We start from the raw sequence: 25,882 nt of genomic DNA on the forward strand, positions 1-25,882 counted from the left end.
CTCCACCTCCTGGGTTCAAGCAATTCTCTGCCTCAGCCTCCCGAGTAGCTGAGATTACAGGTGCCCACCACCACACCCAGCTAACTTTTGTATTTTCAGTAGAGACGGGTTTCACCATCTTGGCCTGTCTGGTGAACTCCTTACCTCATGATACACCTGCCTTGGCCTCCCAAAGTGCTGGGATTACAGGCGTGAGCCTTTTTTTTTGAGACAGAGTTTCACCCTGTCGCCCAGGATAGGGTGCAGTGGTGCGATCTTGGTGTACTGCAACTTCTGCCTCCTGGATTCAAGTGATTCTCTTATCTCAGAGTAGCTGGCACTACAGGTGCACGCTACCACATCCAACTAATTTTTGTATTTTTAGTAGAGTGGGGTTTCACCATGTTGGCCAGGCTAGTCTTGAACTCCTGACCTCAGGTGATTCACCTGCCTTGGCCTCCCAAAGTGCTAGAATTACAGGCATGAACCACCATGCCTGGCCTGAAGTTATAAATTTTAAAGGTTTTCAGGGTGGACGGGTGGCTCATGCCTGTAATCCCAGCACTTTGGGAAGTCAGGGCAGGCGAATCACCTGAGGTCGGGAGTTCAAAACCAGCCTGGCCAACATGGTGAAATCCCATCTCTACAAAAATACAAAAATTAGCCAGGCATGGTGGCAGGTGCCTGTAATCCCAGCTACTCAGGAGGCTGAAGTGGAAGAATTGTTTGAACCTGGGAGGCGGAGGTTGCAGTGAGCCAAGATCACGCCATTGCACTGCGGCCTGGGCGACAGAGCAAGACTCTGTCCCAAAAAGAAAAAAAAAATATTAAAGGTTTTTTTTTGTTGTTATTGTTGTTTTAAAGATGGGGTTTCACCATGTTGGTCAGTCAGGCTGGTCCTGAACTTCCGACCTCAGGTGATCCGCCCGCCTTGGCCTCCAAAGTGCTTGGATTACAGGCGTGAGCCACTGCGCCCGGCCTGTTAAAGGTTTTTAAAAAAGGGACTTAAGAATTCCTCCCCAAATCCTGTTCTCTTTGATTTTGTGGCTTTCTAACTTTTCATATTCAATTTGGCAGGATTTTGGGAGGTGGAGGGCATAACTGTATATGAGTCATCCAGTAGGTTCAACTAGAAGTCCCATATCAATCTACTCCATTGTTCCTTTCAGATAGAAGTTGCTTGGCAGATTTGTTATTTTTGTTCATCGCTTAGGTCTTTTACTTTGGATTGTCCTTAGCAGTATCGATCCTTTCCGATATTTTCCTGAGCAACTTGCTGCAGGCTGTCTGGAAAGTGCACCATCAGGGACACGTGAGTTGTCCTAGAAGTCCTGTGCACATAAGAAATCCTTCAACATCTCCTCCGAAGAGCGTTTGTTCTTTAAGTACTCCCCAACATAAAAGTGACTGCACGTGGACTTCATGCCAAGGCCTCTCCCAGGCAGGTCTGGGTGAGTGGAGCCTCTGGGGTCCTGCCCCATCCGGCCCATCTGCCTCTGCAGCTCATTGCAGTAGCCACTTCCTCAGCATGCAGGGGAGGCCGTAGTGGGTCACCACCATTCCTGTCAAAGGATGACAATGTGGTCTCCAGACTGCAAGATGCCCAAGTGCCTACTTTTATGATAGTCAGACCTTAATAAATATAGCAAATGCAGAGGAAACAAATCCTAAGAAATGTTGCCTTTAAATACTTTGGCTGGGTGTGGTGGCTCATGCCTGTAATCCCAGCACTTTGGAAGGCCAAGGCAGGTGGATCACCTGAGGTCAGGAGCTCAAGACCAGCCTGACCAACATGGTGAAACCCCATCTCTGCTAAAAATACAGTATTAGCTGGCTGTGGGCACCTGCCTGTAAAAATTAGCTGGGCATGGTGGTGGGTCCCTGTAATCCCAGCTACTTGGGAAGCTGAGGCAGGTGAGAGTCACTTGAACCCGGGAGACAGAAGTTGCGGTGAGCAGAGATCGCACCACTGCACTCCAGCCTGGGCAACAGAGTGAGAGACTCTGTCTCAAAAAATAAAGTTACAACAGTCTTAATAAACTTGGATAAATAGCCAGGTGTGGTGGCTCACACCTGTAATCCCAGCACTTTGGGAGGCCAAGGGAGGTGGATCACTTATCAGGAGTTCAAGACTGGCCTGACCAACGTGGTTAAACCCTGCCTCTACTAAAAGTACAAAAATTAGTCAGGTGTGGTGGCTCAGGCCTGTAATTCCAGTTACATGGGAGGCTGAGATAGGAGAATTGTTTAAGCCCAGGAGGCAGAGGTTGCAGTGATCTGAGATTGCACTACTGCACTCCAGCCTGGGCGACAAGAGTGAGACTCCATCTCAAAAATAAATAAATAAATAAACTTGGATAAATAGAATTTAATACTAAAATGACACAATTAAAAACTATTCTTGGCCAGGTGCAGTGGCTCACACCTATAATCCCAGCACTTTGGGAAGCCAAGGCAGGAGGATCACTTGAGGCCAGGAGTTCAAGGCCAGCCAGGGCAACATAGCAAGACCCCATCTCTAAAAAGTAAAAATAAAACAATTCTGGGGTGGATGGGAGCTTAAAAAAGAAAAATAAATAATTTACCAGGCATGATTATGCATGTCTATAGTCCCAGCTACTCTGAAGGCTGAGGCAGGAGGATCACCTGAGCCCAGGAGTTTGAGTTTGAGATCACAGTGAGCTATGATCGTGCCACTCCATTCCAGCCTGGGCAACAGAGCAAGACCCTATATCTAAAAACAGTAACAACATTATTGCTGGGCTGGGCAATGCACGAATATAGTCTCTCAGGAGGCTGTGAAGGGAGGATCACTTGATCTCAGGAGTTTGATACTACCTGGGCCACATGGTAAGATCCTATCTCTTAAAAAAATAAAGACTGGCTGGGCTCAGTGGCTCATGCTTGTAATCCCTGCACTTTGGAAGGCCGAGGGCGGATCATGAGGTCAAGAGATCAAGACCGTCCTGGCCAACATGGTGAAACCTTGTCTCTACTAAAAATACAAAAATTAGCTGGGTGTGGTGGAGGGTGCCTGTGGTCCCAGCTACTAGGGAGGCTGAGGCAGGAGAATCGCTTGAACCCCGGAGACGGAAGTTGCAGTGAGCTGAGATTGTATCACTGCACACTGCACTCCAGCCTGGCGGCAGAGATAAGACTCCATCTCAAAAACAACAAAAAACTGTTATTTATTAAGTATCAATATATACACAGTCCCACAGAATATAAACAGTTTGGGATCAGAGAACTTACAAAAAGGCAAACACAGATGTAGAAACCACGTAACAAGTAATGCCACAGAAGAGAAGAGTTTAGAGCAGGCTTTCGCACACTTCACATTCTCTCCGCACCCTCGCCTTCGGCCAGTCTCTTCAGTCTGTTCCAAAACGCTCATCTTTCTCTTCTTCTAACCTAGTATGTGAACTCTGGAAGTGGCTGTAAGCGTTGTGAAACTCAGGATTAGCGTGAGAAGAACACCAGGGAGAAGAGTTCACCTCGCTTGTCACAGCCCTGCTATGCAAACGGCGGCAATTTTTTTATAGGTTATTTTCATTTTCATGATGTCAACTTCACTTTTAATTCTGGGATCTTAATTATTTTTTTTAAGATGGAGTCTCGCTCTGTCACCCAGGCTGGAGTGCAACGGCGTGATCTCCGCTCACAGCACTCTCCGCCTCCCTGGTTCAAGTGATTCTCTTGCCTAAGCCTCCTGAGTAGCTGTGATTGCAGGCATGTACCACCACCCCCGGCTAATTTTTGTATTTTTAGTAGAGACTGGGTTTCATCATGTCAGCCAAGCCTCCCAGAGTGCTGGGATTACAGGCGAGTCACCGTGCCTGGCCCCAAAACTAATATATTCTCATATAAACTTAAACAATCAGATAGGTATAAAGTGAAAATACTAAACCAGGGATTTTCTACACGAATGTAATGTATAAAGCACGCCTACCTTGTAGAAACCAGATCACTCATGCATTCTCTTCAGGAACTCATTTATTTTACTCAGAAGCACCCATGAGTGACGGATTCCCAGGAAGGGCAGAGGAGGCTGAGTGGCACGACGTGGGGCTGGCCGTGGGCTGTGGGCATGCCTGGAGAGGCCACAGGGCTGGGGACAAGCTCTCGCCTAAAGACCCTAAGAAGGTCTGAACCTGGGGTCTAACCCAGGACTATGGCACTGGGTCCTAGGCAGGAGCCTGTTCACCTGGAGAGATGTGGAAGGAGCCAGTGTCCACAGCCATCTCAGGAGGTCACAGAGCTCGGTGGCCCGTCTCCAGCAGCATGCTCTCCAGGTGCAGCCTGCTGTCGCTCTCCACATAGGGCTGGTGCAGCCACATGGACAGGTAGCTCAGGGTGAGGTCGGGATCCCCAGTGTGTGCAAGCTCCTCGGCCACTGTGCGCTTAAGAAGCAGCTCCTTCCTGTACATCTCCGAGAGCTTGCGAGACACCTCATCTGAAAGAAGTGCGAGTCTCCCTTAATGGCAGTGATTCAAGAATGTAGTCTTCACTCGGGAAGAACCACATTTTTAACAGCTCTTGATTAAAAACCAGAATTAGCAACAGCACTGGGAGGAAGAAAGGCCAGATGGAATTTACCACTTGGTCCTGATTAGTACAATTGGTAACATGGCAGAGTGAAATTAAAAAGTGTACATAAGCTGGGCGAGGTGGCTCAGGCCTGTAATCCCAGCAATTTGGGAGGCCAAGGCTGGTGGATCACCTAAGGTCAGGAGTTTGAGAACAGCCTGGCCAACATGGTGAAATCCTGTCTCACTGGCAGGCAACTGTAATCCCAGCTACTCAGGAGGCTGAGGCAAGAGAATCGCTTGAACCCGGGAGGTGGAGGTTGCAGTGAGCTGAGATCGTGCCACTGCACTCCAGCCTGGGTGACAAAGCAAGACTCCATCTTAAAAAAAAAAAAAGTGTATATATAACTGGCTGGGCGTGGTGGCCCACACCTATAATCCTAGCAATTTGGGAGGCAGAGGTGGGTGGATCACCTGAGGCCAGGAGTTTAAAACCAGCCTGGCCAACATGGTGAAATCCTGTCTCTACTAAAAAATACAAAAACTAGCCAGGTGTGGTGGCATGTGCCTATAATCTCAGCTACTTGGGAGGCTAAGGCACAAGAATTGCTTGAGCCTGGGAGGCAGAGCCTGCAGTGAGCCAAGATTGCACCACTGCACTCCAGCCTGTGTGACAAAGCGAGACTCTGTCTCAAAAAAAGTATATATAATCTTTTCTACCTGACCCTTAGGTGACCTACAGTGATTATAAGTAGGAGATTCCCCTCAACCTGACAATATTTCGCTAAACACATTCCACTAGGTGATTTTACCCTTTCCTGCATCATTTAAAAAGTGAGTCTCAGATCAACATCAAATAGCTTAGCCCTTGTCTTAAACTAATAAAGCCAAAAGTGACCCTTGAAGAAGCATCTCATGTAGTTTACTAAGTCATGGGTTTCATTTGCCCAGTCATCTTCCATGAGGCTGGCTGCAGGGACCTCAATTTGTTTTTTAATTAAAACAAAAAGCAAAAGAAAAACCTCAACAAACTGAAAAAACCCTTTCTTCCCTTTCCTCCCATCAAAATGATAGATTTCTGCTTCCACAGAGGAGGTGGAATTCATTCTGCCCATTGGTTTTACAGGGCTAATAACAGCAACTTGCTTCATGGGTCTCTAATTATGTTTAATATACTCTGCTGATGAGCAGGTAATTAAAGCCAAGAAGAAATGTTTAAGATGCCTCTGTCTTCTTTCCTCCCAACAGGTACTTTTGAATTGAATTTCAAAGCCAGCTTCTTAAAGTACCAGATGTAAATGATAGTAAATACCCTTAATAACCTCTACCCTCCTGAAAATTAACAGAGAAGAAACTACTCACAGAAATGGGTTGTGGGCCACGTGTGGAACAGAGGAGGTCGCTTACTTTCCTCCCCATAATGGTAATTTTCTAGTTCACAAATTCCCTCGGTAGTTGAAGTCAGCTTTTCCATCTTCACCTGTATTTTGGTCTGAAAAGATATTAATTTGGAATATGATATTATTTGAAATCTCTAGTCTCGGATTCAATAAATACAAGATTTCAAAGCTAAGAAGTATAAGTCTATTGTGATAAAAATTCCTATAACTAAACACTGTTAACTCTATGCACAGCAAATTCCCAGGGAGACGGAAGTGGACAGTTGCTATGATTTCATTAATTTGAATTACTTTGAAAATAAACCCCGGATTTCCAGTCCTAGAGCAAGAAAGGTTTCTGAGTCCCATTTCACTAGGATTTCCAAAGAGCACTAATGGTGTAGCCCCAAAAGAGGAATCCCAAGGTAGGCTCTTGCCTTTTTTTTTTTTTTTTTTTTGAGACAGGATCTCATTCTGTTGCCCAAGCTGTAGAGCAGTGGCATAATCATGGCTCATGTTCATTGCACCACCATGCCCAGCTAATTTTTTTTAATTCATAGAGACAGGGTCTTGTTATGTTGCCCAGGCTGGTTTCTTACTCCTGGGCTCAAGCAATCCTCCTGCCTCAGCCGCCCAAAGTGCTGGGATTATAGGCATGGGCCACCGCACCTGGCCAGCTCTTGCAGTTTTTAAGGAGTGAGAGAGTGGCTGGGCACAGTGGCTAATGCCTGTAATTCCAGCACTTTGGGAGGCCCAGGCGAGTGGATCACGAGGTCAGGAGTTTAGTGGATCACGAGGTCAGGAGTTTAAGACCTGCCTGGCCAACATGGCAAAACCCTGTCTCTACTAAAAATACAAAAAAATTAGCTGGGTGTGGTGGCGCATGCCTGTAATCCCAGACACTTGGGAGGCTGAGGCAGGAGAATCACTTCAACCTGGGAGGCGGAAGTTGCACTGACCTGATCGCACCATTGCACTCCAGCCTGGGCAACAGATCGAGACTCCTTCTCAAAAAAAAAAAGAAGTGAGAGAGAAAGGCATGATATGAGCTCATTTCTGACTCTCACTTATTAACTGCCTTTGTTTACGAAAACCTCCTTGACATCCTTGTTTATAAAATGGCAACATGGAAAGGCAGCCCTACATACTTCACACAGGAAGGAAGGAAACGTGGTGAGCCTACCACTGACAGTCCCTCAGTGTGGGCCAGGCTCTGTCCTGAGCCTGGTAGCTGCAGGATGTGTGCGGCCACTTGTGGGAGACACTAAACCATCCCGCTGCACACAGCAGGCAGCACAGAAGGGGCGGTGACTGTGCTGACTCTCACAGCATGGTGAAGAGGATTAAGCAAGTCTGTATCTGTGAAGCACCTACTTGGAGCTATATAAGAGTTTGATAAATAAAATTAATGGGTGACATACTAGGATTTCAGATTTAAGTAGGATAGGTATACGAAGACCAAATTTTGAACTCCTAAGTATAGATGACTTTACATATGCGAGGGGAAATAAGAAAAGATATATAAATTGTCAAAATCTTAATTCCTTTACTCGGTCCTTCCAGCCGCCCTCCAATTATATCAGAAGTAGCAAGCACTAAATTCTGCTAATGTTAGTTTTTAAAGGACTCTACCTATTTCCCAAATCTTTTAAGGTTTGATATTTCATTTGGCCCAACCCCAGGAGGCAGGACTCATCATTTCCGTTTCACAGCTGGGAAACTGTCGAGCTTGAGCTGAGGAGGGATGCGACCAGAACTCGATACCAGGCCTTCTGACACCAAGTTTTATGCATTTTTTTTTTTTTTTTGTCTTTTTGTTTTTTAACTTTTTGTGGAGAACGGGGTCTCACCATATTGCCCAGGCAGGTCTCGAACTCCTGGGCTCAAGCTATCCTCCCGCCTCTGCCTCCCTAAGAGCTGGGATTACAGGCGTGAGCCACAGTGCCCGGCTGACACCAAGTTTTAACACCCAATCCTCTGCTCTTTCCTCTGAGGCCTGCAGCAGCTCCCTGGTGCCACCTGAATCTAAGAAAAGCTGATAAAGAACAGGAGAATAAGGAGAATTCTTGAGCCTTGACTCCAAGCTAGAAGTCGTGCTCAATTCTGTAGCTCAGCCATCAATAAAGAATTAAAGTCACATAGGCATGTGCGGCCCTGAACGAACAGTGCACAAACAGCAGCCCCTTACATTTCAGCACTGGCGGCTTCTTCCCACACAGACCACACCAAAATGTTAGCCCAGCTGAGGGAAAAGGGTGCATCAAATCTCTAGAAGGTCAAAGTTATGAAAGACACAAGACCAGGTCTGGAAACCATTCTGTCTAAAGGCTAGAGGAAAATAGGAAAATAATAATAAAATCAACTTTTGGTTCTGAACATAGAATGAGACTGTATTCCCAAACTACATTTTTTTTGAGATGTTGTCTCACTCTGTCGCCCAGACTGGAGTGCAGTGGCATGATCCTGGCTCACTGCAACCCCCCGCCTCCTGGGTTCATGTGATTCTCCTGCCTTAGCCTCCGGAGTAGCTGGGATTACAGGCACTTGTCACCACACCCAGCTACTTTTTTGTATTTTTAGTAGAGGAAGGGTTTCACAATGTTGGCCAGGCTGGTCTCCTGACCTCGTGATCCACCCACCTTGACCTCCCAAAGTGCCAGGATTACAGGCGTGAGCCACCACGCCTGGCCTACAAAAGAATTTAAAAAATTATCTGGGCATGATGGTTCATGTCCGTAGTCCCAGCCACTTGGGAGGCTGAGGCAAGATCACTTGAGTCCAGGAAGTAAAGCCTGCAGTGAGCTGTGATCATGCCACTGCATTCCAGAGTGAGACTTTACCTCAAAACAAACAAAGGGTGAAAATATAACGATCTTAAATGTTTATGGGTAAGCTTCAGTTATCCAAGTTTGAAAATGTGTAAAACTGAATTTCCTGTGCCTAGCAAAGAAAAAGTGCTATCTTCACCTCTGGTAGCCAGTACAGCAGGTACTGAAATTTAGTTATTAGTTCATTAAACAAACACTTTGGTCTCTTATCTCTTGTATCGGGGATGGGCAAACTATCCCTGAACCACAAGTCAGTGCTGGCCCATAGCCGATTTCTGTATGGTCTGTAAGCTAAGATGGTTTTTATATTTTATAATGGTTGAGAAAAAACCAAAAGGAAAACAGTGATTGTGACTCATAAAAATTATACAAAATTTCAGTCTCCAAAGATAAAGTTTTCCTGGATGAACATGGTGGCTCACACCTGTAATCCCAACACTCTGGGAGGCTGATGTGGGCAGATCACTTGAAGTCAGGAGTTCGAGCCAGCCTGGCCAACATGGTGAAACACTGTCTCTACTAAAAATACAAAAATTAGCTGGGAATGGTGGTGTGTACCTGTAATCCCAGCTACTCAGGAAGCTGAGGTGGAGGTTGCAGTCAACTGGGATCTTGCCACTGCACTCCAGCCTGGGTGACAGAGTGAGATTCTGTCTTAAATAAATAAATAAATAAATAAGGCTAGGTGTGGTGGCTCACGCCTATAATCCCAGCACTTTGGGAGGCTGAGGCAGGCCAATCACTTGAGGTCAGGAGTTCGAGACCAGCCTGGTCAACATGGTGAAACCCCATCTCTACTGAAAATACAAAAATTAGCTGGGCGTGGAGGCATGAGCTACTTGGGAGGGTAAGACAGGAGAATCACTTGAACCCGAGAGGCGGAGGTTGCAGTGAGCCGAAACTGCGCTACTGTACTCCAGCCCGGGTGACAGAGTGACATTTCATCTAAAAAAAAAAAAAATTTCCAAAACAAAGATAAAGTTTTCCTGTAACATAGCCGCATCCATTTACACATATTGTCTATGGCTGTTTAGTCCTATGTGGCAGAGCTGAGTAGCTGAGACACAGACTGGCTGGCCTCAGAAGCCTAAAATATTTACTCCGTGGCCGGGCACAATGGCTCATGCCTGTAATCGCAGCCCTTTGGGAGGACAAGGCAGGTGGATCACCTGAGGTCAGGAGTTTGAGACCAGCCTGACTAATATGGTGAAATCGGGAGGCTGAGACAGGAGAATCACTTGAGCCCAGGATGCAGAAGTTAGGGGTGAGCCTAGATCGTGCCATTGCACTCCAGCCTGGGTGACAAAGCACGACTCCATCTCCCCGCCACCAAAAAAATTTACTCTGTGATGAGCCCTGAAAGTGGGTGAAATTTCCCCGGATGATGCTCGGGAAGAGTGAATGTCTAAGATTAGAACATTAGCATCATTCTAATCTTAGTGTCTAAGGGGAACATTAAGATTTACGCATTAAGGCCGGGCGCGGTGGCTCAAGCCTGTAATCCCAGCACTTTGGGAGGCTGAGGCGGGTGGATCACGAGGTCAGGAGATCAAGACCATCCTGGTCAACACGGTGAAACCCCGTCTCTACTAAAAATACAAAAAATTAGCTGGGCATGGTGGTGTGTGCCTGTAATCCCAGCTACTCAGGAGACTGAGGCAGGAGAATTGCTTGAACCCAGGAGGCGGAGGTTGCGGTGAGCCGAGATCGCGCCATTGCACTCCAGCCTGGGTAACAAGAGCGAAACTCCGTCTCAAAAAAAAAAAAAAAAAAAAAAAATTTACGCAGTAGGCAGAGAAGAGAACATCAGAGGAAGCTGAGAAAAAGGAAAGAATGGCCAATGGTCAAGCGAACCCCAAATACATCCATCAGATTCAGTGACAGTGACTGTAAGTGGCCTGCGTCTTTATGCCTTACCAAACCATCCAAGGTGGCCTGCAGTTCCTCACACAGCTTCTCCAGCTCCTCGTTATATTCCACATACACCTTCTCTTCATTTTCCTTCGAGGCTGGGCTGCTGCTCTCTAGTTCTATCTTATCTTTATTCCTGGACAAAATAGAAAATAATGTGTACAAAATATACTTTTTTTTTTTTTTTTTTGAGACGGAGTTTCGCTCTTGTTACCCAGGCTGGAGTGCAATGGCGCAATCTCGGCTCACCACAACCTCTGCCTCCTGGGTTCAGGCAATTCTCCTGCCTCAGCCTCCTGAGTAGCTGGGATTACAGGCACGTGCCACCATGCCCAGCTAATTTTTTGTATTTTTAGTAGAGACGGGGTTTCACCGTGTTGACCAGGATGGTCTCGATCTCCTGACCTCGTGATCCACCCACCTCAGCCTCCCAAAGTGCTGGGATTACAGGCTTGAGCCACCGTGCCCGGCACAAAATATACTTTTTAAGCTTGCCTTATTTCCTAATAAATTCTACAATCCTCTATACATAGTTACATGGGACATTGTGCATAAGCATTGTTCTTTCATGTCATTATGATACAAATTTAGTTATTATTATGATTATTATTATTTGAGACAGAGTCTGGCTCTGTCACCCAGGCTGGAGTGCAGTGGCATGATCTGAGCTCACTGCAGCCTCTGCCTCCCAGTTCAAGCAGTTCTCCTGCCTCAGCCTCCTGAGTAGCTGGGATTACAGGCACACACCACCATGCCTGACTAATTTTTGTATTTTTAGTAGAGACAGGATTTCACCATGTTGGCCAGGATGGTCTCAATCTCCTGATCTCATGATCCATCCACCTTGGCCTCCTAAAGTGCTGGGATTACAGGTGTGAGCCACTGCGCCTGGTCAAATTTAGTTATTACTTATATGTACAAAGATGTCCAATGGCCACTCAATTTTGAACCAAAATAAGTCAGTTAAATTCAGCCACATGACAGCTGGTTTGGGTGGCTCATGCCTATAATGCCAACACTTTGTGGGGTGGACATGGGAGGACTGCTTGAGTTCAGGAGTTTTAGTCCAGCCTGGACAACACAGTGAGACCTCATCTCCACAAAAATCAAAAGTGAAAATAGCTGTGCAATATGGCACATGCATGTGGTCCCAGCTACTTAGCAGGCTGCGGTGGGAGGATCATTTAAGCCTAGGAAGTCAAGGCTGCAGTGAGCTGTTACCGCACCACTACAGTCAGCCTGTGCAACAGAGCAAGACTGTCTCACACACACACAAACACTCCAAAATGCAAAAAACATTAGCTGTGTGGAATCCCTGGCATAGGGCATGGTACTGGATGTACAAAAATGAATAAAACTTGGATCATTTCCTCAAAGAGTTCATAATCCAGGAAGTCACGCATGCCTCACTTGATTGTGCTTCACTTAGAATTTTGCAGATAATGCATTTTTTACAAACTGCAGGTTTGTGGCAACCCTGTGTAGAGGAAGTCAATCAGCATCATTTTGCCAACAGCATGTGCTTACTTCATGTCTCTGTATCATATTTTGGCAATTCTTACAATATTTCACACTTTTTCATTATTGTTATATCTATGATCTGTGATTGGTAAACTCTGACATTACTAGTGTAATTGTTTTGAGGTGCCATGAACCATGCTCATATATAACATCGAGCTGAATGAATGAATGTTGTGTGTTCTGACTGCTCCACTGACCGGCTGCTCCCATTTCTCTCCCTCTCCTCGGGCCTCCGTATTCCCTGAAATAGAAGGACATTGAGATCAGGCCAGTTAATAGCCCCACAATGGCCTCTAAGTGTTCAAGTGAAAGGAAGAGTTGCATATCTCTCATTTTAAATCAAAAGCTATATTTTGGTCAATTTAAGAAATAAAAAAATTAAAAGCTAGAAATGATTAAGCTTAGTGCAGAAGGCATATCACAAGCTGAGATAAGCTGAAAGCTAGGCCTCTTGTGCCAAACAGTTGGCCATGTGAATGCAAAGGAAAAGTTACTGAAGGAAATTAAAGGTGCTACTCCAGTGGACATGTGAATGATGAGTGAAACAGCCTTAGTGCAGATATAGAGAAAGTCTGAGTGGTCCGGATAGAAGATCAAACCAAACACAACATTCCCTTAGGTGAAAGCCTAATCCAGAGCAGGGCCCTAACCCCCTTCAATTCTATGAAGGCTGAGAGACATGAGGAAATTACAGAAGAAAAGTTTAAGACCAGCAGGATTTGGTTCATGAGGTTTAAGGGCAAAAGCCATCTCCATAACATAAAAGCTGCAAGTGCTAATGCAGAAGCCGCAGCAAGTTATCCAGGTCTAGCAAAGATCAGTTATGAAGGTGGCTACACTACACAACAGATTTACAATGTAGATGAAACAGCCTTCCATTAAAACATGCCATCCAAGACATTCATAACTAGAGAGAAGCCAATGACAGGCTTCGAAGCTTCAAGGGACAGGCTGACCCTCTTGTTAGGGTACATTGCAGTTGGTGACTTTAAGGTGAATGCTCATTTACCATTCTCAAAATCCTAGGGCCCCTACGAATGATGCTGAATGGACTCTGCCAGTGCAAGAAGCAAGAGAGCTAGAATGAGCTGTGGGGTCTGAAGATGGGACTGAGTTGCTGCAACCTCATGAGAGAACTTGAACAGGTGAGGAGTTGCTTTCTACGGCTGAGCAAAGAAGGTGGTTTCCTGAAATGGAATCTCTTCCTGGGGAAGATGCTGTGTACATTGTTGAAATGACAACAAAAGATTAAGAATATATAATAACTTAGTTGATAAACCAGTGGCAGAGTTTGAGAGGTCTACTGTGGGTAAAACACGATTAAACAGCAATGAGAAAGAAGAGAACCAGAATAATGGCTCTACGTTACATGGATGCATCCACATTGAAAGAAAGCGAGACACGGCTGGGTGCGGTGGCTCATGCCTGTAATCCCAGCACTTAGGAAGGCCGAGGTGGGAGGATTACCTGAGGTCGGGAGTTTGAGACCAGCCTGGCTAACATGGCAAAACCACGTCTCTACTAAAAATACAAAAATTAGCTGAGTGTGGTGGCAGGCACCTGTAATCCCAGCTACTCGGGAGGCTGAGGCAGGAGAATCACTTGAACCTGGGAGGTGGAGGTTGCAGTGAGCTGAGATCGTGCCACTGCACTCCAGCCTGGGGGACAGAGTGAGACTCCGTCACCAAAAACAAAAAATAAAATGTAAAGACTCCCCTGAAACTTTTCCCCAGTTATTTTTTTTTTTTTTTTTTTTTTTTTTTTTTTGAGACGGAGTTTCGCTCTTGTTACCCAGGCTGGAGTGCAATGGCACGATCTCGGCTCACCGCAACCTCCGCCTCCCGGATTCAGGCAATTCTCCTGCCTCAGCGTCCTGAGTAGCTGGGATTACAGGCACGCGCCACCATGCCCAGCTAATTTTTTGTATTTTTAGTAGAGACGGGGTTTCACCATGTTGACCAGGATGGTCTCGATCTCTTGACCTCGTGATCCACTCGCCTCGGCCTCCCAAAGTGCTGGGATTACAGGCTTGAGCCACCGCGCCCGGCCTTCCCCAGTTATTAAGGGTGAAAAACTTAAGAGCATGAACAACCTGTATGTACTTACAATAAACTGATTTTCAAGTTGGCAATATTATTCGCAGTAGTAAAACCTGCATCATTGAGGGTTTCCCACTTCAGGATTAAATTGTGCCAATCAGCCGCATTGTCCTTAATTTTTCTTGCACTGACAGATAAGACAGGTTTTCTGGGCGTTACAATTCCAACAGTCTTTGCTGATAGGGTGTAAAAGAAACAAAATTATTACCATGGAATACACAATCACAGTTGGAGGGCAAATGCCCTCATAATTTTCAACAGTAAAACTATCTAAAATGTTGTATCAAGTGAACAGATAAATTGTGGAAACTACAAAGTCTGAATAAATGTGAACGTTCCTGGAAGAAGACAACACAGAATATTTTTAACATTTTAAGATTAACCAGATATAGCTGAATCCTTTTCCAGCTTAATGGTTCCACAAAGTTTTTACCTTAAGCACTTTTTTTCCCCAAAGATTGGAAATAAGGTAAAGTTGTAACTTTCTGCTAAAACTCTTCAAAGGCTCACTTTACCTTCCCTACAGGATAATCTAGCCCTCACTCCCGAGTACTTCCACTATCTAGTCTCAGGCACTCTGATACTTTACATTTGTTCAGAGTGGCATGGCTCATGAGTGCTCATCATTTCACAACACTGAGACAAAAGAGATGCAGTGTTGATCATGATGCTGCCACTGCCCTGCTTGGAACTCAGAAGTCCAAAATCCTTCCAGATCTAGCTACGCCTCGGCATCAATATATACATCAACCCACACACTGGCCCCCCATCAGTTTCCAGTGAAAATGAACTACTGGCAGCTCTTAAACAGCTGAGGTGCCTGCTGAGGTTTGCACAGTTCTCTCTGCAGGAAAGCGCCTTCCTTCCTCAGCCTCTTGACACCTATGCTCCCAGATCCCACTGCCTGTGGGAGGCAACCCCCAGACCACCAAGAGCCAACTCAGGTTGTTTGTTCTCCCCCAGCCCTCTCGTGCCCTCTTGCCTTCTCTACTCTGAACCCTGCAAAGGCTTCTCACAGCCCACAGGATAAAGTCTCCTTGAGGAATCCAAGACACACAACAGCTGGATGGCTTGTCGTCTCAAGTCAGAAGACCACAGTGCCTGCGTCTGAATCCCAGCTCTGACAGCTATGAGATCTTGGGCAAGTTAATGTACCTCTCAGAGCCTCAACAGTTTCATCTGTAAAATGGGGATAAAAATATTACCTAATTCACAGGATTGCTGAAATTAGGTTATATATGTGAAGCTATGAGGGTCTGGCACATGGCAAAAACCTAGCATTGCACCTGTTAGCTCAAGGGCCTCCACTATCCAAGTTCTGCCCACCACTTCAGGTTCACCCTTTCCCACCTGCCCTCTGTACAAGTTCTGACTTTGACCTGGAATGTTTTTCCTATCTGTGTGTGTCCTCACTCCCCTGCCTCATGCTTAGTATCCTCACTTTTAAATATCATATTGATTTATCATTCATTCTTTACTTAAATAACTAACAAATATTTGCTTACTGCCTATAATACACCAGGCATGGGGGAATGAGGTGACTGAATGGGACAGATCAGGACGGTTTTCATAGAACTGACTTTCCAAGGGGGAGGCAGATAATAAACAATTAAATGACCACGATCAGTTCAGATCATGATAAGTGTGTGTGGAAAATAAAATAGGGCCTTGTGTTAGTGTGACTCCTTGAGAAGGTGTCATTTAGGCTGAGATCTGAATAATGAAAAACCAGAAAAAGGGTAGGCCAGTAGTATGTGTCCTAATATGAGAATGAGCTTAGTGAGTTCGAAAAACAGAAACAAAACAAAACAGTGTGCTAGAATGAAGTGGACAGAAGAGGACTAGTGGGTGAGGAGGTGATCAGACAACTACCACCTAACAGGCAGATAAGAAGTTTGGGCTTATTCTAAGAATTAGGTTGGTACAAAAGTAACTGAGGTGTTGCCATTACTTTTAATGGCCAAAACCGCAGTTACCAACCTAATACAATGAAGAGTAAGCAACGAGCTCTGGAAGGACAGTGAAATTATCTGATTTGGGTTTTCAGAAAGTCATTTCCACAGAGAAGTATTCCTGCATCCCGCAGGGTGGGTTAGGACTCACCGCTAGACATCTGGAACATCCTATAATTCTGCTATCATGATACTCACCAGTGCAGTGTACTTGCTTGTTTAATGTCTATATTCCCCGCTAAACTGGAAATTCCACTAGGTTAGGAACTATGTACTGTTCTTTCTCAAACCTTTCACACATAGGAGGCTTTGCATAAAATGAGGTAAATGGAGGAATAGCTCTTAACACCTGTTCTATAATTGTCTAAGGGTTTTTCTCCCACAACAGGAGATTCTGAAGGCAGGATCACATCTGATTCGTGGTCAGCCTGACCCATACCGGGCACATATTTAGGAACCAAAACCATAACTGACTTCATGAAACTCAAGGGCGGCCGGGCATGGTGGCTCACGCCTGTAATCCAAGCAATTTGAAGGCCAAGGCGGGCAAATCACCCGAGGTCGGGAGTTCATGACCAGCCTGACCAACATGATGAAACCCCGTCTTAAAAAAAGGAAAAGAAAAAGAAACTCAAGGGCTAGTAAAGACAGATCAGTCATCAGCGTCACAGAACAGGGCGGGGTGAGAACACGGTGGCTGTTACTTATCCCCTCTGAGCTTCGACTCCCCATCTGCAAAATGGGACTGACATTACCTCATGGGACGACTGTGAGGTTCAAATGAGCTGATCCACTTAAAGTACCTGGAGCAGTACTCAGCAGACTGAGCACTCGCCGAAAGCCCGCTTTAATTAAAAGCAGAATGTTCTGACGGAGGGAGTTCAGAGAGGGGTTTCTGGAGGAGCTGAGCATGCAAGGCTTGGCACCCAGTGAGCTCCGTTAGTGGTAATTTATAGTGACAATAATTACAATTTGGGAATGTCTGACATGCTGACACTCCTTTGCGTATAATGCCGTTCATCTGTCATTCCACTAGTGATAAAACGGAGCCTCGGCGAAACTTTCTCCCGATCCAGCCTGCAAAGGCTGCACGGGGCTTGCGGGCTCTAGGCTGGGGCAAGGCATGGACCCCCACTTAATCCCATTTAATCCTGGGAGCTCCTGAGCTTCTGGCCAAACCTGCGGCAGGCCCAAGCAGTAACAACCACAGCCACCCCGCCCCGGAATACAGACCCCTCTAACGCACCTTCCAGGCGGCTCGCAGACATCCCTCGAAAGAGACGTGAAGCCCCGCCCACTCCCGCCGGAAGCGCGTTTGCGTCACGTCCGCCCCGCCCGCTGCCACTTGTGGCTTTGCCGCTCTAGCCCCCGGTGGAGCCAGCTGCTGCTCTCCGGTGCCGGCCGCGGTGCCTGCCCCGTTGCCCAGGGAACGGGCTCCCGGCAGCCTCCGCGGCCCGGAGTCCATCCCCGCCTCCTCCGGCCCGGCTGGGCCGACGAGTCCGGAGGGGCTGCCGCGGGAGGTGAGTCCGGCGACGCCGCAGGCGGCCCCGACGCCCCCGACGCCTGGCCCCGCGCCCCCTCCTCTCTTCCCTCGCCTCAGCCCCTCAGGGTCTCCATGCCCGTCCGCCCGGCCTCCTCCGCCCCGTCTCGCCCGCGCGGAGTGGCGGACCCTAAATGCCAGCACACACGGAGCGCCTGCAGAAGCCCGCCCGCAGAAGCCGGCGGTCCGCAGCGGGGAGCAGGGGCAGCCCGCCCCTCCTCGGGCCTCCGCCGCGCGTCCCACGCCCTCGGCCCCACCCTGCATCCCAGCTGCCGGGCTGGCCGCGGGCTCTGCTCCTTCGCCTTAGGATTGACGTCGCGTTCTGTCCCCCACTCTCAGCTCCCGTCCCTTACATCCACCCACCGGCGCCTGGCCGCAGGCCTTGACACTCACCCAGTAGGTGTTCAGTGTTCGATGAATGGATAAGCGAATGACTCCTTTCCCAATCCTGTTTGAAGGCCTGGGAGGCAGAATAGGTAGTAAGGGTTAAAGGATGGGGTGCCCTGGAGTCACACCCGGGCAGGTGATAGCGGGCCCCTTCCTAGCTCTGTGCTGGGGCTAGTGCCCTACCTCACTCCGCTCCGGTTTCATCACCAGTGGCATGGAGATGAGAATAGTTGCTACCTCTGGCTGGTGAGAGGATTAAATGGGTCAGTGCATGTAAAGTTAAGGACGGTGCCTGCTGCTGTACATTCCGGTAAAGGGGAGCCCTGCTGTCATCTGTGCTAGCCTGCCTCCTCGCCCTTTCGTCCCTTCTGATACGTCTCTGACTTCTCATGACTTTAGTTTTCCCTTCTCTACTTCCCTGCACTTTTTTCTTCCTCTCTTTCTTACTGGGATTCAGGAATTTTGTGACTTATGTTCCATTTGTTGTCAGAATGTGGGTTAGGAGCCTTGGTGCATCCTTTTCTCATCTACTGGAGTGATCGGTTGCACTTGTTAACTGCCTCCTTGTAGCCAAGGTCTTGTAAACAGAAGGAGAGTTCTGGGAAATCCCCAAACCCAAATCCCAGGCATAGGCAGAATCTGGGAATGAAGCCACTGTAGCTCCTTGTGGGATCACCAGCGATTCCTGGTCTTTTAAGTAGCAAGGCTTTGTGTTTTCTCGCACCCAGCTTTAATGTACCTTGATAAACCTCTGACCTTGGTTTGCTGTTGTTATTAACCTGACTTACGTCCCGTATTGGTGGTTTTTTTTGACTCCATTGCGTGCCAGTCACTGTGCCAGGCTGGCTCTAGGTGTGCTGTGGTGAACCAGACAGACCTGGTCACTGCCTCAGGGAGATCATGGTCTGTCCTTTGAGCTTTCAAAGGGAGAACTAAATGCAAATATAGGAGACACAGAACTTGTATTTTCAATACTGACTTGGAAAACCAGTGGTGGGGAACATGGAGTGAGGACAGCCCTCTTCCAAAGGAGTGACTAGTAAGTAGCTTTTATTAGGTATCAGTTATTTTATAGCCACCTTGTCTTTTTCAATAGAAGACTGGCATCTACGGGAATTTTTTCCTAGTGTTTTTATTTTATTTTTTTTACTTATAGTAGTTACACTTAGGCCGGGCACAGTGGCTCGCGCCTGTAATCCCAGCACTTTGGGAGGCTGAGGCGGACGGATCATGAGGTCAGGAGTTCGAGATCAGCTTGGCCGACATAGTGAAACCCCATCTCCACTAAAAATATAAAAAATAAGCTGGACATGGTGGCGGGCACCTGTAATCTCAGCTACTCGAGAGGCTGAGGCAGGAGAATGGCTTGAACCCGGGAGGTGGAGGTTGCAGTGAGCCGAGATCATGCCACTACACTCTAGCCTGGGAGACAGAGCAAGACTCCGTCTTAAAAATAAAAATAAAGAAGTTACATTTAAGTTTGGGAAGGACCTCATTTCATATTAGCCGCTCTATGAGTTGAGCAAAATGGCTACTGGAACTTAGTGGGAAGAAAAGGCAGAAAACAGGCATCAGGCAGAGGCAATTGATTGAACCTGGGAAGATGAGGAATAGATCAGGAAGGGGTTATAATGAAAAGCTTTGGTGTCAATCATGAAGAGATTTCTAGATTCAGCGTTGTACAGAGAGCTCAGTGAGATTAGATGGATGGCTTTGTGAATAGCTAAGTTAGAAGCAAGCTGCTTTTCTTTCTTTTTTTTTTTTTTTAAAGACAGGGTTTCACCATGTTAGTCAGGCTGGTCTTGAACTCCCAACCTCAGGTGATCCACCTGCCTTGGCCTCCGAAGTGCTTGGATTACAGTCATGAGTCACCACGCTCGGCCACAAGCTCCTTTTCAAAATGTGTGTTCAGTTTAAAAATGAATGTATTCTTTGGACCTGACATAAGAGTTCACTGGATTTTTGCCACTTTGTTATATTTAGGACTGTCATACTTGGGTGGACCTAGCACAGCGTTTTGTGAGACAGATTCATTCAACAAACGTGTTTTGAGCATTGATTGTACCATATTCTTTATCGGTCTTTTGGAGCACCACAAAGTATATAGACTAAAAGAAGGTAAGCAAAGACGAGAAGGAGTCCATCGAAGGACAGAGAAAACAGATAATGATGGTGCTGTGTGATAACTGCCCTCATGGAGTTCTGTGAAAGCGGAGAAGAACCAACCAAGTTATCTGTGAAGACTTCCTGGTGGAGGAGGACTGGTTCTTACAGGGTACATATGCGGGAATGGGGAAGAGTGGGAAGGGACTTTGCTCTGCAGTGACATACAGGTCATGGTGTGTGCAGGGACTGTGATGGAAAGCTGATAGATGGACAAACAAAATGTGGCCTGTCCACACAATGGAAGCCTGTTCAGCAATAAAAAGGAATGAAGGGCCATGCGCATTGGCTCACGCCTGTAATCCCACTACTTTGGGAGGCTGAGGAGGGTGGATCACGAGGTTGGGAGATTACGACCATCCTGACCAACATGGCGAAAACCCGTCTCTACCAAACATACAAAAATTAGCTGGATGTGGTGGCCCATGCTTGTAACCCCAGCTACTCAGGAGGCTGAGACAGGAGAATCGCTTGAACCTGGTGGACAGAGGTTGCAGTGAGCTGAGGTCGTGCCATTGCACTCCAGCCTGGCGACAGAGCAAGACTCCATCTCAAAAAAAAAAAAAAAACATAAAGGAATGAAGAATGAAGTACTAATTAAAAACATGGAGGAACCTTGAGAACATTATGCTAAGTGAAAGCAACCAGACACAAAACACCACATATACGATTCCATGTATACGAAATGTCCAAAATAGGCAAGCTTTAGACAGAGAGGAGATCAGTGGTTGCCCAGGGAAAAGAAGCGGGTAGAGGATTGATTGCTAAAGGGAGTGCAGAGTGTGTGGATGGAATAGTGGCCTGAGATGAAGTTAGAAGTAGACTGCTTTGTCATAATGTCTAATTTCCATGCTTGTGTTAGGCTTTAGCTTGTGACCACTGGCTAGCCAATGGAGATGGGAGCAAGGAAGTAACAAAATTTCTTCTGGAAAATAAATGACTGCCTCAGTCTCATTACGTTCCTCCTTAAGAATTTAACACTTAGGTAATAGATGTCGTAGTCAGATTTCAAACAGATTCTACAGTAGGAGTACGAATTGTTGCTTCCTCGGGATTTTGAAGAGAATCCTTAAACCATTAGTGTTGTTGGAGCACTCCGATAACATGATTATTGTACTGCTAGGTGGGTAACTTAGACTCTATATTAGCCCTAGCTTCAGTTTTGAGAAATCGTCCATCAAGGTGGCAGTTGCGTGTTACCAGTCAGCAGTGAAGGCTAGCTGCCGCCTTCCGGGGTTATGAGATTGATGGGACTAATGGGGAGAAGAAGCATCATGACTTGAAGAATGCCACTGAGTAGGGTTTTGTGTGTTTTTAACTGAAATATTCATGACTTAAGGAGGCATTATTCATTATATTTAATTTTTTTGAGATGGAGTACTGCTCTTGCCAGGCTGGAGTGCAGTGGCGGGATCTTGGCTCACTGCAGCCTCTGCCTCCCAGGTTCAAGTGATTCTCCTGCCTCAGCCTCTCAAGTAGCTGGGATTACAGGCACACATCACCATGCCTGGCTAATTTTTGTTTGTTTGTTTGTTTGTTTGTTTTGAAACAGAGTCTTGCTCTGTCGCCCAGGCTGGAGTGCAGTGGCATGATCTTAGCTCACTGCAACCTCTGCCTCCCAGGTTCAAGCGATTCTCCTGCCTCAGGCCCCAGAGTAGCTGGGACTATGGGTGCATGCCACCATGCCCAGCTAGTTTTTGTATTTTTAGTAGAGACAGGGTTTCACTGTGTTGGCCAGGACGGTCTCAATCTCCTGACCCAGTGATTCGCCCTCCTCAGCCTCCCAAAGTGCTGGGATTACAGGCATGAGCCACTGTATTTGGCCCAGCTTTAAAGATTGGATCGAGAATATTGTTTTGCAGTAAGACCTGAAGTTAACAAATCTTTACTGAGCATCTACGCTGTGCCAAAGATATTGTTAGATACTAGAGGTTACTTGGTAAGCAAGAGAGAGTTCATGTTGCTTACATTCTCATAGTAGAGATGAGTTTTAAATGGTTTAGCAAATAAAGTAATTAGAGGTTGTGATGAGGAATACAAAGCACATGAGGTAAAGGAAAGAAGGGACAGTTGGCTTCTCTTACGTGATCTGGTCAGAGAAGGCCTTTCTATGGTGGCGATGGTTAAGCTGAGACCCCATGGTTGAGAAGAAGCCAGATATATGGAGTGAGAAGATCATTTATTCTGCCTAGAGGAAATAGTGATGAAGCCTGAGGAGGACAGAATGGGTCAGTGGAGCTGGAACTTGGAGGACAAGTAGAGACGGGAGAGGTGACAGGGGAGCTGCAAAGGGAAGGGGTTAGACCACATGGGGCATTTGGTTTTTATTCTCAGAGCACTGGGGAACCAGTAAGAAATTTTGAGTAGAATGGGTAGTATGGCCTGATTTCTCTTTGAAGAAGCTGATTTTTTCCTTTGTTTCTTGGGGATAACAGCTTTATTGAGATATAATTTACGTGCCACACAGTTCGCCCATTTATGTACAATTCAGTGGTTTGTTGTTTTTTTTTTTTGAGACGGAGTTTCGCTCTTGTTACCCAGGCTGGAGTGCAATGGCGCGATCTCGGCTCACCGCAACCTCCGCCTCCTGGGTTCAGGCAATTCTCCTGCCTCAGCCTCCCGAGCAGCTGGGACTACAGGCACACGCCACCATGCCCAGCTAATTTTTTTGTATTTTTAGTAGAGACGGGGTTTCACCATGTTGACCAGGATGGTCTCGATCTCTTGACCTTGTGATCCACCCGCCTCGGCCTCCCAAAGTGCTGGGATTACAGGCTTGAGCCCCCGCGCCCGGCCAATTCAATGGTTTTTTTTACTGTATTCACAGCTATGCAACTATCACTTTGTCAGTTTTAGAACTTTCTCATCACCCTAAAAGGAAGCTTTGTATCCTTCAGCAGTACACCTTAACCCCTTCTTCTCCCAGCTCTGGGCAACCACTGACCTGCTCTCTGTTTACAGCTTGCCTATTCCGGACATTTCGTATAGATGGGATTGTGTAATATGTGGTGTTCTGTGTCTGCTGCTTTCCCTTAGCATCGTGTTCTCAGGATTCCTCCATGTCGTAGCATGAATCAGTACTTCACTCCTTTTTATTGCTAAACGGGCTTCCGCCGTGTGGACAGGCCACATTTTGTTTGTGCATTCATCAGCTGATGGACAGTTAGGTTGCTTTTACATTTTGGCTGTTAGGGGTGATATTATGAACATTTGTTTACACATTCTTTGTAGACATATTTTTGTTTCTATTGGGTATAAACCTAGGCATAGAATTTCGGGGTCGTACAGTGGTAACTGTAGGTTTGACCTTTTGAAGAACTGCCGGCTGTTGTCCACAGTGGCTGCACTATCTTCTTTTTCACCAGCAGTGTATACAGTTTTCTCCACATCCTTGCTAACACTTGTTCTGTGTTTTTTTTAGTAGCCATCCTAGTGGGAGTGAAGTGGTATCTCCTTGTGGTTTCGATTTGCACTTCCCTGGTGACTAAGGATGCTGAGCATCTTTTTGTGTGCTTATTGGCCCTTTTTTTTTTTTTTTTTTTTTTTTGAGACAAACTCTTGCTCTGTCGCACAGGCTGGAGTGCAGTGACGCAATCTTGGCTCACTAAAACCTCCACCTCTGGGTTCAAGTGATTCTCATTCCCTCAGTCTCCCGAGTAGCTGGGATTATAGAGGTGCACCATCATGCCCAGCTAATTTTTGTACTTTTTTGTAGAGGTAGGGTTTCACCATATTGGCCAGGATGGTCTTTGAACTCCCGACCTAAGGTGATCCACCTACCTCGGCCTCCCAAAGTGTTGGGATTATAGGTGTGAGCCACTGCGCCTAGTTTTATTGGTCATTTCTGTTTCTTTTTTAGAGAAATGTTTCTTAGATTTTTGCCCATTGTAAAGTGTCTTTCGTTGTTGTTTTGAGAGGAGGTCTTGCTGTGTTGCTCAGGCTGGTCTCAAATTCCTGGGTTCAACCAATCTTCCCACCCCAGCCTCTCAAGTAGCAGGGACTACAGCCAAGTGTCACTGCACCCAGCTTTTAAAATTGTCTCTTTATTATTGAGTTTTAAGAATTCTTTATATATTCTGGGTAAAATCTCTTATCAGATAAAAAATCAGCAGATATTTTCTTCCATTTTGTGGGTTGTCTTTTTTTTTTTTTTTAATTTTAGTCAGTGGTATGGATTAGATGTCTTTTCACTTTCTTGATGGTGCCCTTTGGAGCACAAGCAATTTTCATTTCAGTGAAGTCAAATTGCTCATTTTAACGGCTGTGAATGAACCTGGCTTCTAGGGGCAGGCATGGAAGACCATGGCAGCAGTGCAGGTGAGGGATGTGATAGCTTCTACTGTGGCATGGCCACAGAGTTGGTGAGGAGGCACCAGGCTTGAGGGAGGCTTGGAGATAGGGCTGATGGACTGAGTCGAGAGACTGTTGTGCAGGTGAGGGAAACAGAGGAATTGAGGGTAAATACTAGGATTTCAGCTGAACACCACTTTTGATTTAAAATGTGATTATGCTGTTACCTGCTGCACAATTATGACAGTTTCTAATACCTGCTGGAGACTGGCAAGGGGAGCCCTGCACTCCCTCCCTAGGTTTTGAAGAAGTTGCTTTTGGTAGGATTATCACTGAGTGTGCCAAGAAGATGGTCAGGGATTCTGACCTTCGGTAATAACCACTAAGACTTCCTAAGTCACCACAAATAAACATATTATCTGAGTCAGAGAGCGCACCTGCTCCGCAAATGCACTTTTAAGGCAAATCTGTTGACTCTCTTTTGCAGTCCCAAAGCCCTTCCTGTGTAGAGCCTAGGAGCTGTCAGTGGATACCATCAAATCGAGTGGATGGATTCTTGAAAGCTAAATGTCATCATTTGACAGAGCTACTTAAGGAGAAATATTTTTATTTTTATTTATTATAATTTTTTGAGACAGAGTCTTGCTCTTGAGTGCAGTGGCGCGATCTCAGCTCACTGCAACCTCCACTTTCTGAGTTCAAGTGATTCTCCTTCCTCAGCCTCCCGAATAGCTGGGATTATAGGTGCCTGTCACCACGCCTGGCTAATTTTTGTGTTTTTAGTAGAGACAGTGTTTCACCATTTTAGCCAGGCTGGTCTTGAACTCCTGACCTCATGATCCATCTGTCTTGGTCTCCCATAGTGCTGGGATTACAGGCATGAGCCACTGTGCCTGGCCTAATATTTTTATTTTAAAAAGTTTTTTTATTGATTTATTGATTGAAGATGGGATCGTGCTCTGTCGCCCAGGCTGGAGTACAGTGGCTCCATCATGGCTCACTGCAGCCTCGATCTCCCAGGCTCAATGGATCCTCCAGATTCATTCGATCCTCTGGGCTCAGTCGATTCTCATGCCTTAGCCTCCCAAGTAGCTGGGACTACAGGCACGCACCACCACACCTGGCTAATTTTTTGTATTTTTTGTAGAGACAGGGTTTCGTCATGTTTCCCAAGCTGGTGTCAAACTCTCGGCGCTCAAGTGATCTGCCCATCTCAGCCTCCCAAAGGGCTGGGATTACAGGTGTGAGCCACTGTGCCTGGCTGAGGAATAACTTTTTTTTTTTTTTTGAGACAGAGTTTTGCTCTT

At 46.4% G+C, this 25,882-nt stretch overlaps 2 protein-coding genes across 5 annotated transcripts in view; one reads left to right on the top strand and one right to left on the bottom strand.

The window, feature by feature from the left end:
• Positions 1 to 3,143: 3,143 nt before the first annotated feature.
• CINP (cyclin dependent kinase 2 interacting protein) lies at positions 3,144 to 18,353 on the bottom strand. 3 transcript variants are annotated; one of them, XR_012516435.1, is made up of 7 exons: positions 18,306 to 18,353; positions 18,129 to 18,195; positions 14,251 to 14,419; positions 10,630 to 10,759; positions 5,868 to 5,997; positions 3,929 to 4,432; positions 3,144 to 3,414 (listed from the first exon to the last, which is right to left on the bottom strand). XR_012516435.1 is itself a non-coding variant. In XM_074394329.1 (7 exons), exons 1-6 carry the CDS (start codon positions 18,336 to 18,338, stop codon positions 4,230 to 4,232), a joined length of 732 nt encoding a protein of 243 aa, XP_074250430.1. In that variant the 5' UTR covers positions 18,339 to 18,353; the 3' UTR covers positions 3,144 to 3,414; positions 4,184 to 4,229. The 3 variants fall into 3 exon arrangements, 2 of the variants coding, with proteins under 2 accessions (XP_074250430.1, XP_003933421.2); XM_074394329.1 differs by having other exon boundaries at positions 4,184 to 4,432; XM_003933372.4 differs by lacking the exons at positions 3,144 to 3,414; positions 18,129 to 18,195; positions 18,306 to 18,353 and adding an exon at positions 17,442 to 17,524 and having other exon boundaries at positions 3,955 to 4,432.
• The window catches only part of TECPR2 (tectonin beta-propeller repeat containing 2), a 133,887-nt gene continuing 125,543 nt past the window's right edge, over positions 17,539 to 25,882 (top strand). Inside the window, exon 1 of one of the 2 annotated variants that reach the window (XM_003933371.4) lies at positions 17,539 to 17,715. The gene's annotated coding sequence lies outside the window, so the exon portion shown is untranslated. Of the gene's footprint in view, positions 17,716 to 18,404; positions 20,398 to 25,882 lie in introns of those variants that run through there. The other variant, XM_010343958.3, reaches the window with a different exon arrangement.

The sequence above is a fragment of the Saimiri boliviensis genome, chromosome 2, assembly GCF_048565385.1.
Source record: "Saimiri boliviensis isolate mSaiBol1 chromosome 2, mSaiBol1.pri, whole genome shotgun sequence".
Taxonomy (NCBI): Eukaryota; Metazoa; Chordata; class Mammalia; order Primates; family Cebidae; genus Saimiri; species Saimiri boliviensis.

Bases quoted from the DNA above. Each gene is read 5' to 3' on its own strand.
- CINP (XM_074394329.1), bottom strand. From the start codon at position 18,338: ATGCCACTGGTGATGAAACCGGAGCGGAGTGAG. The intron at 14,420-18,128 runs GTGAGTGTCAAG...ACACCCTATCAG, and splicing joins GAACACTGAACACCTACTGG to CAAAGACTGTTGGAATTGTA. The intron at 10,760-14,250 runs GTAAGTACATAC...TATTTTGTCCAG, and splicing joins AACTTGAAAATCAGTTTATT to GAATAAAGATAAGATAGAAC.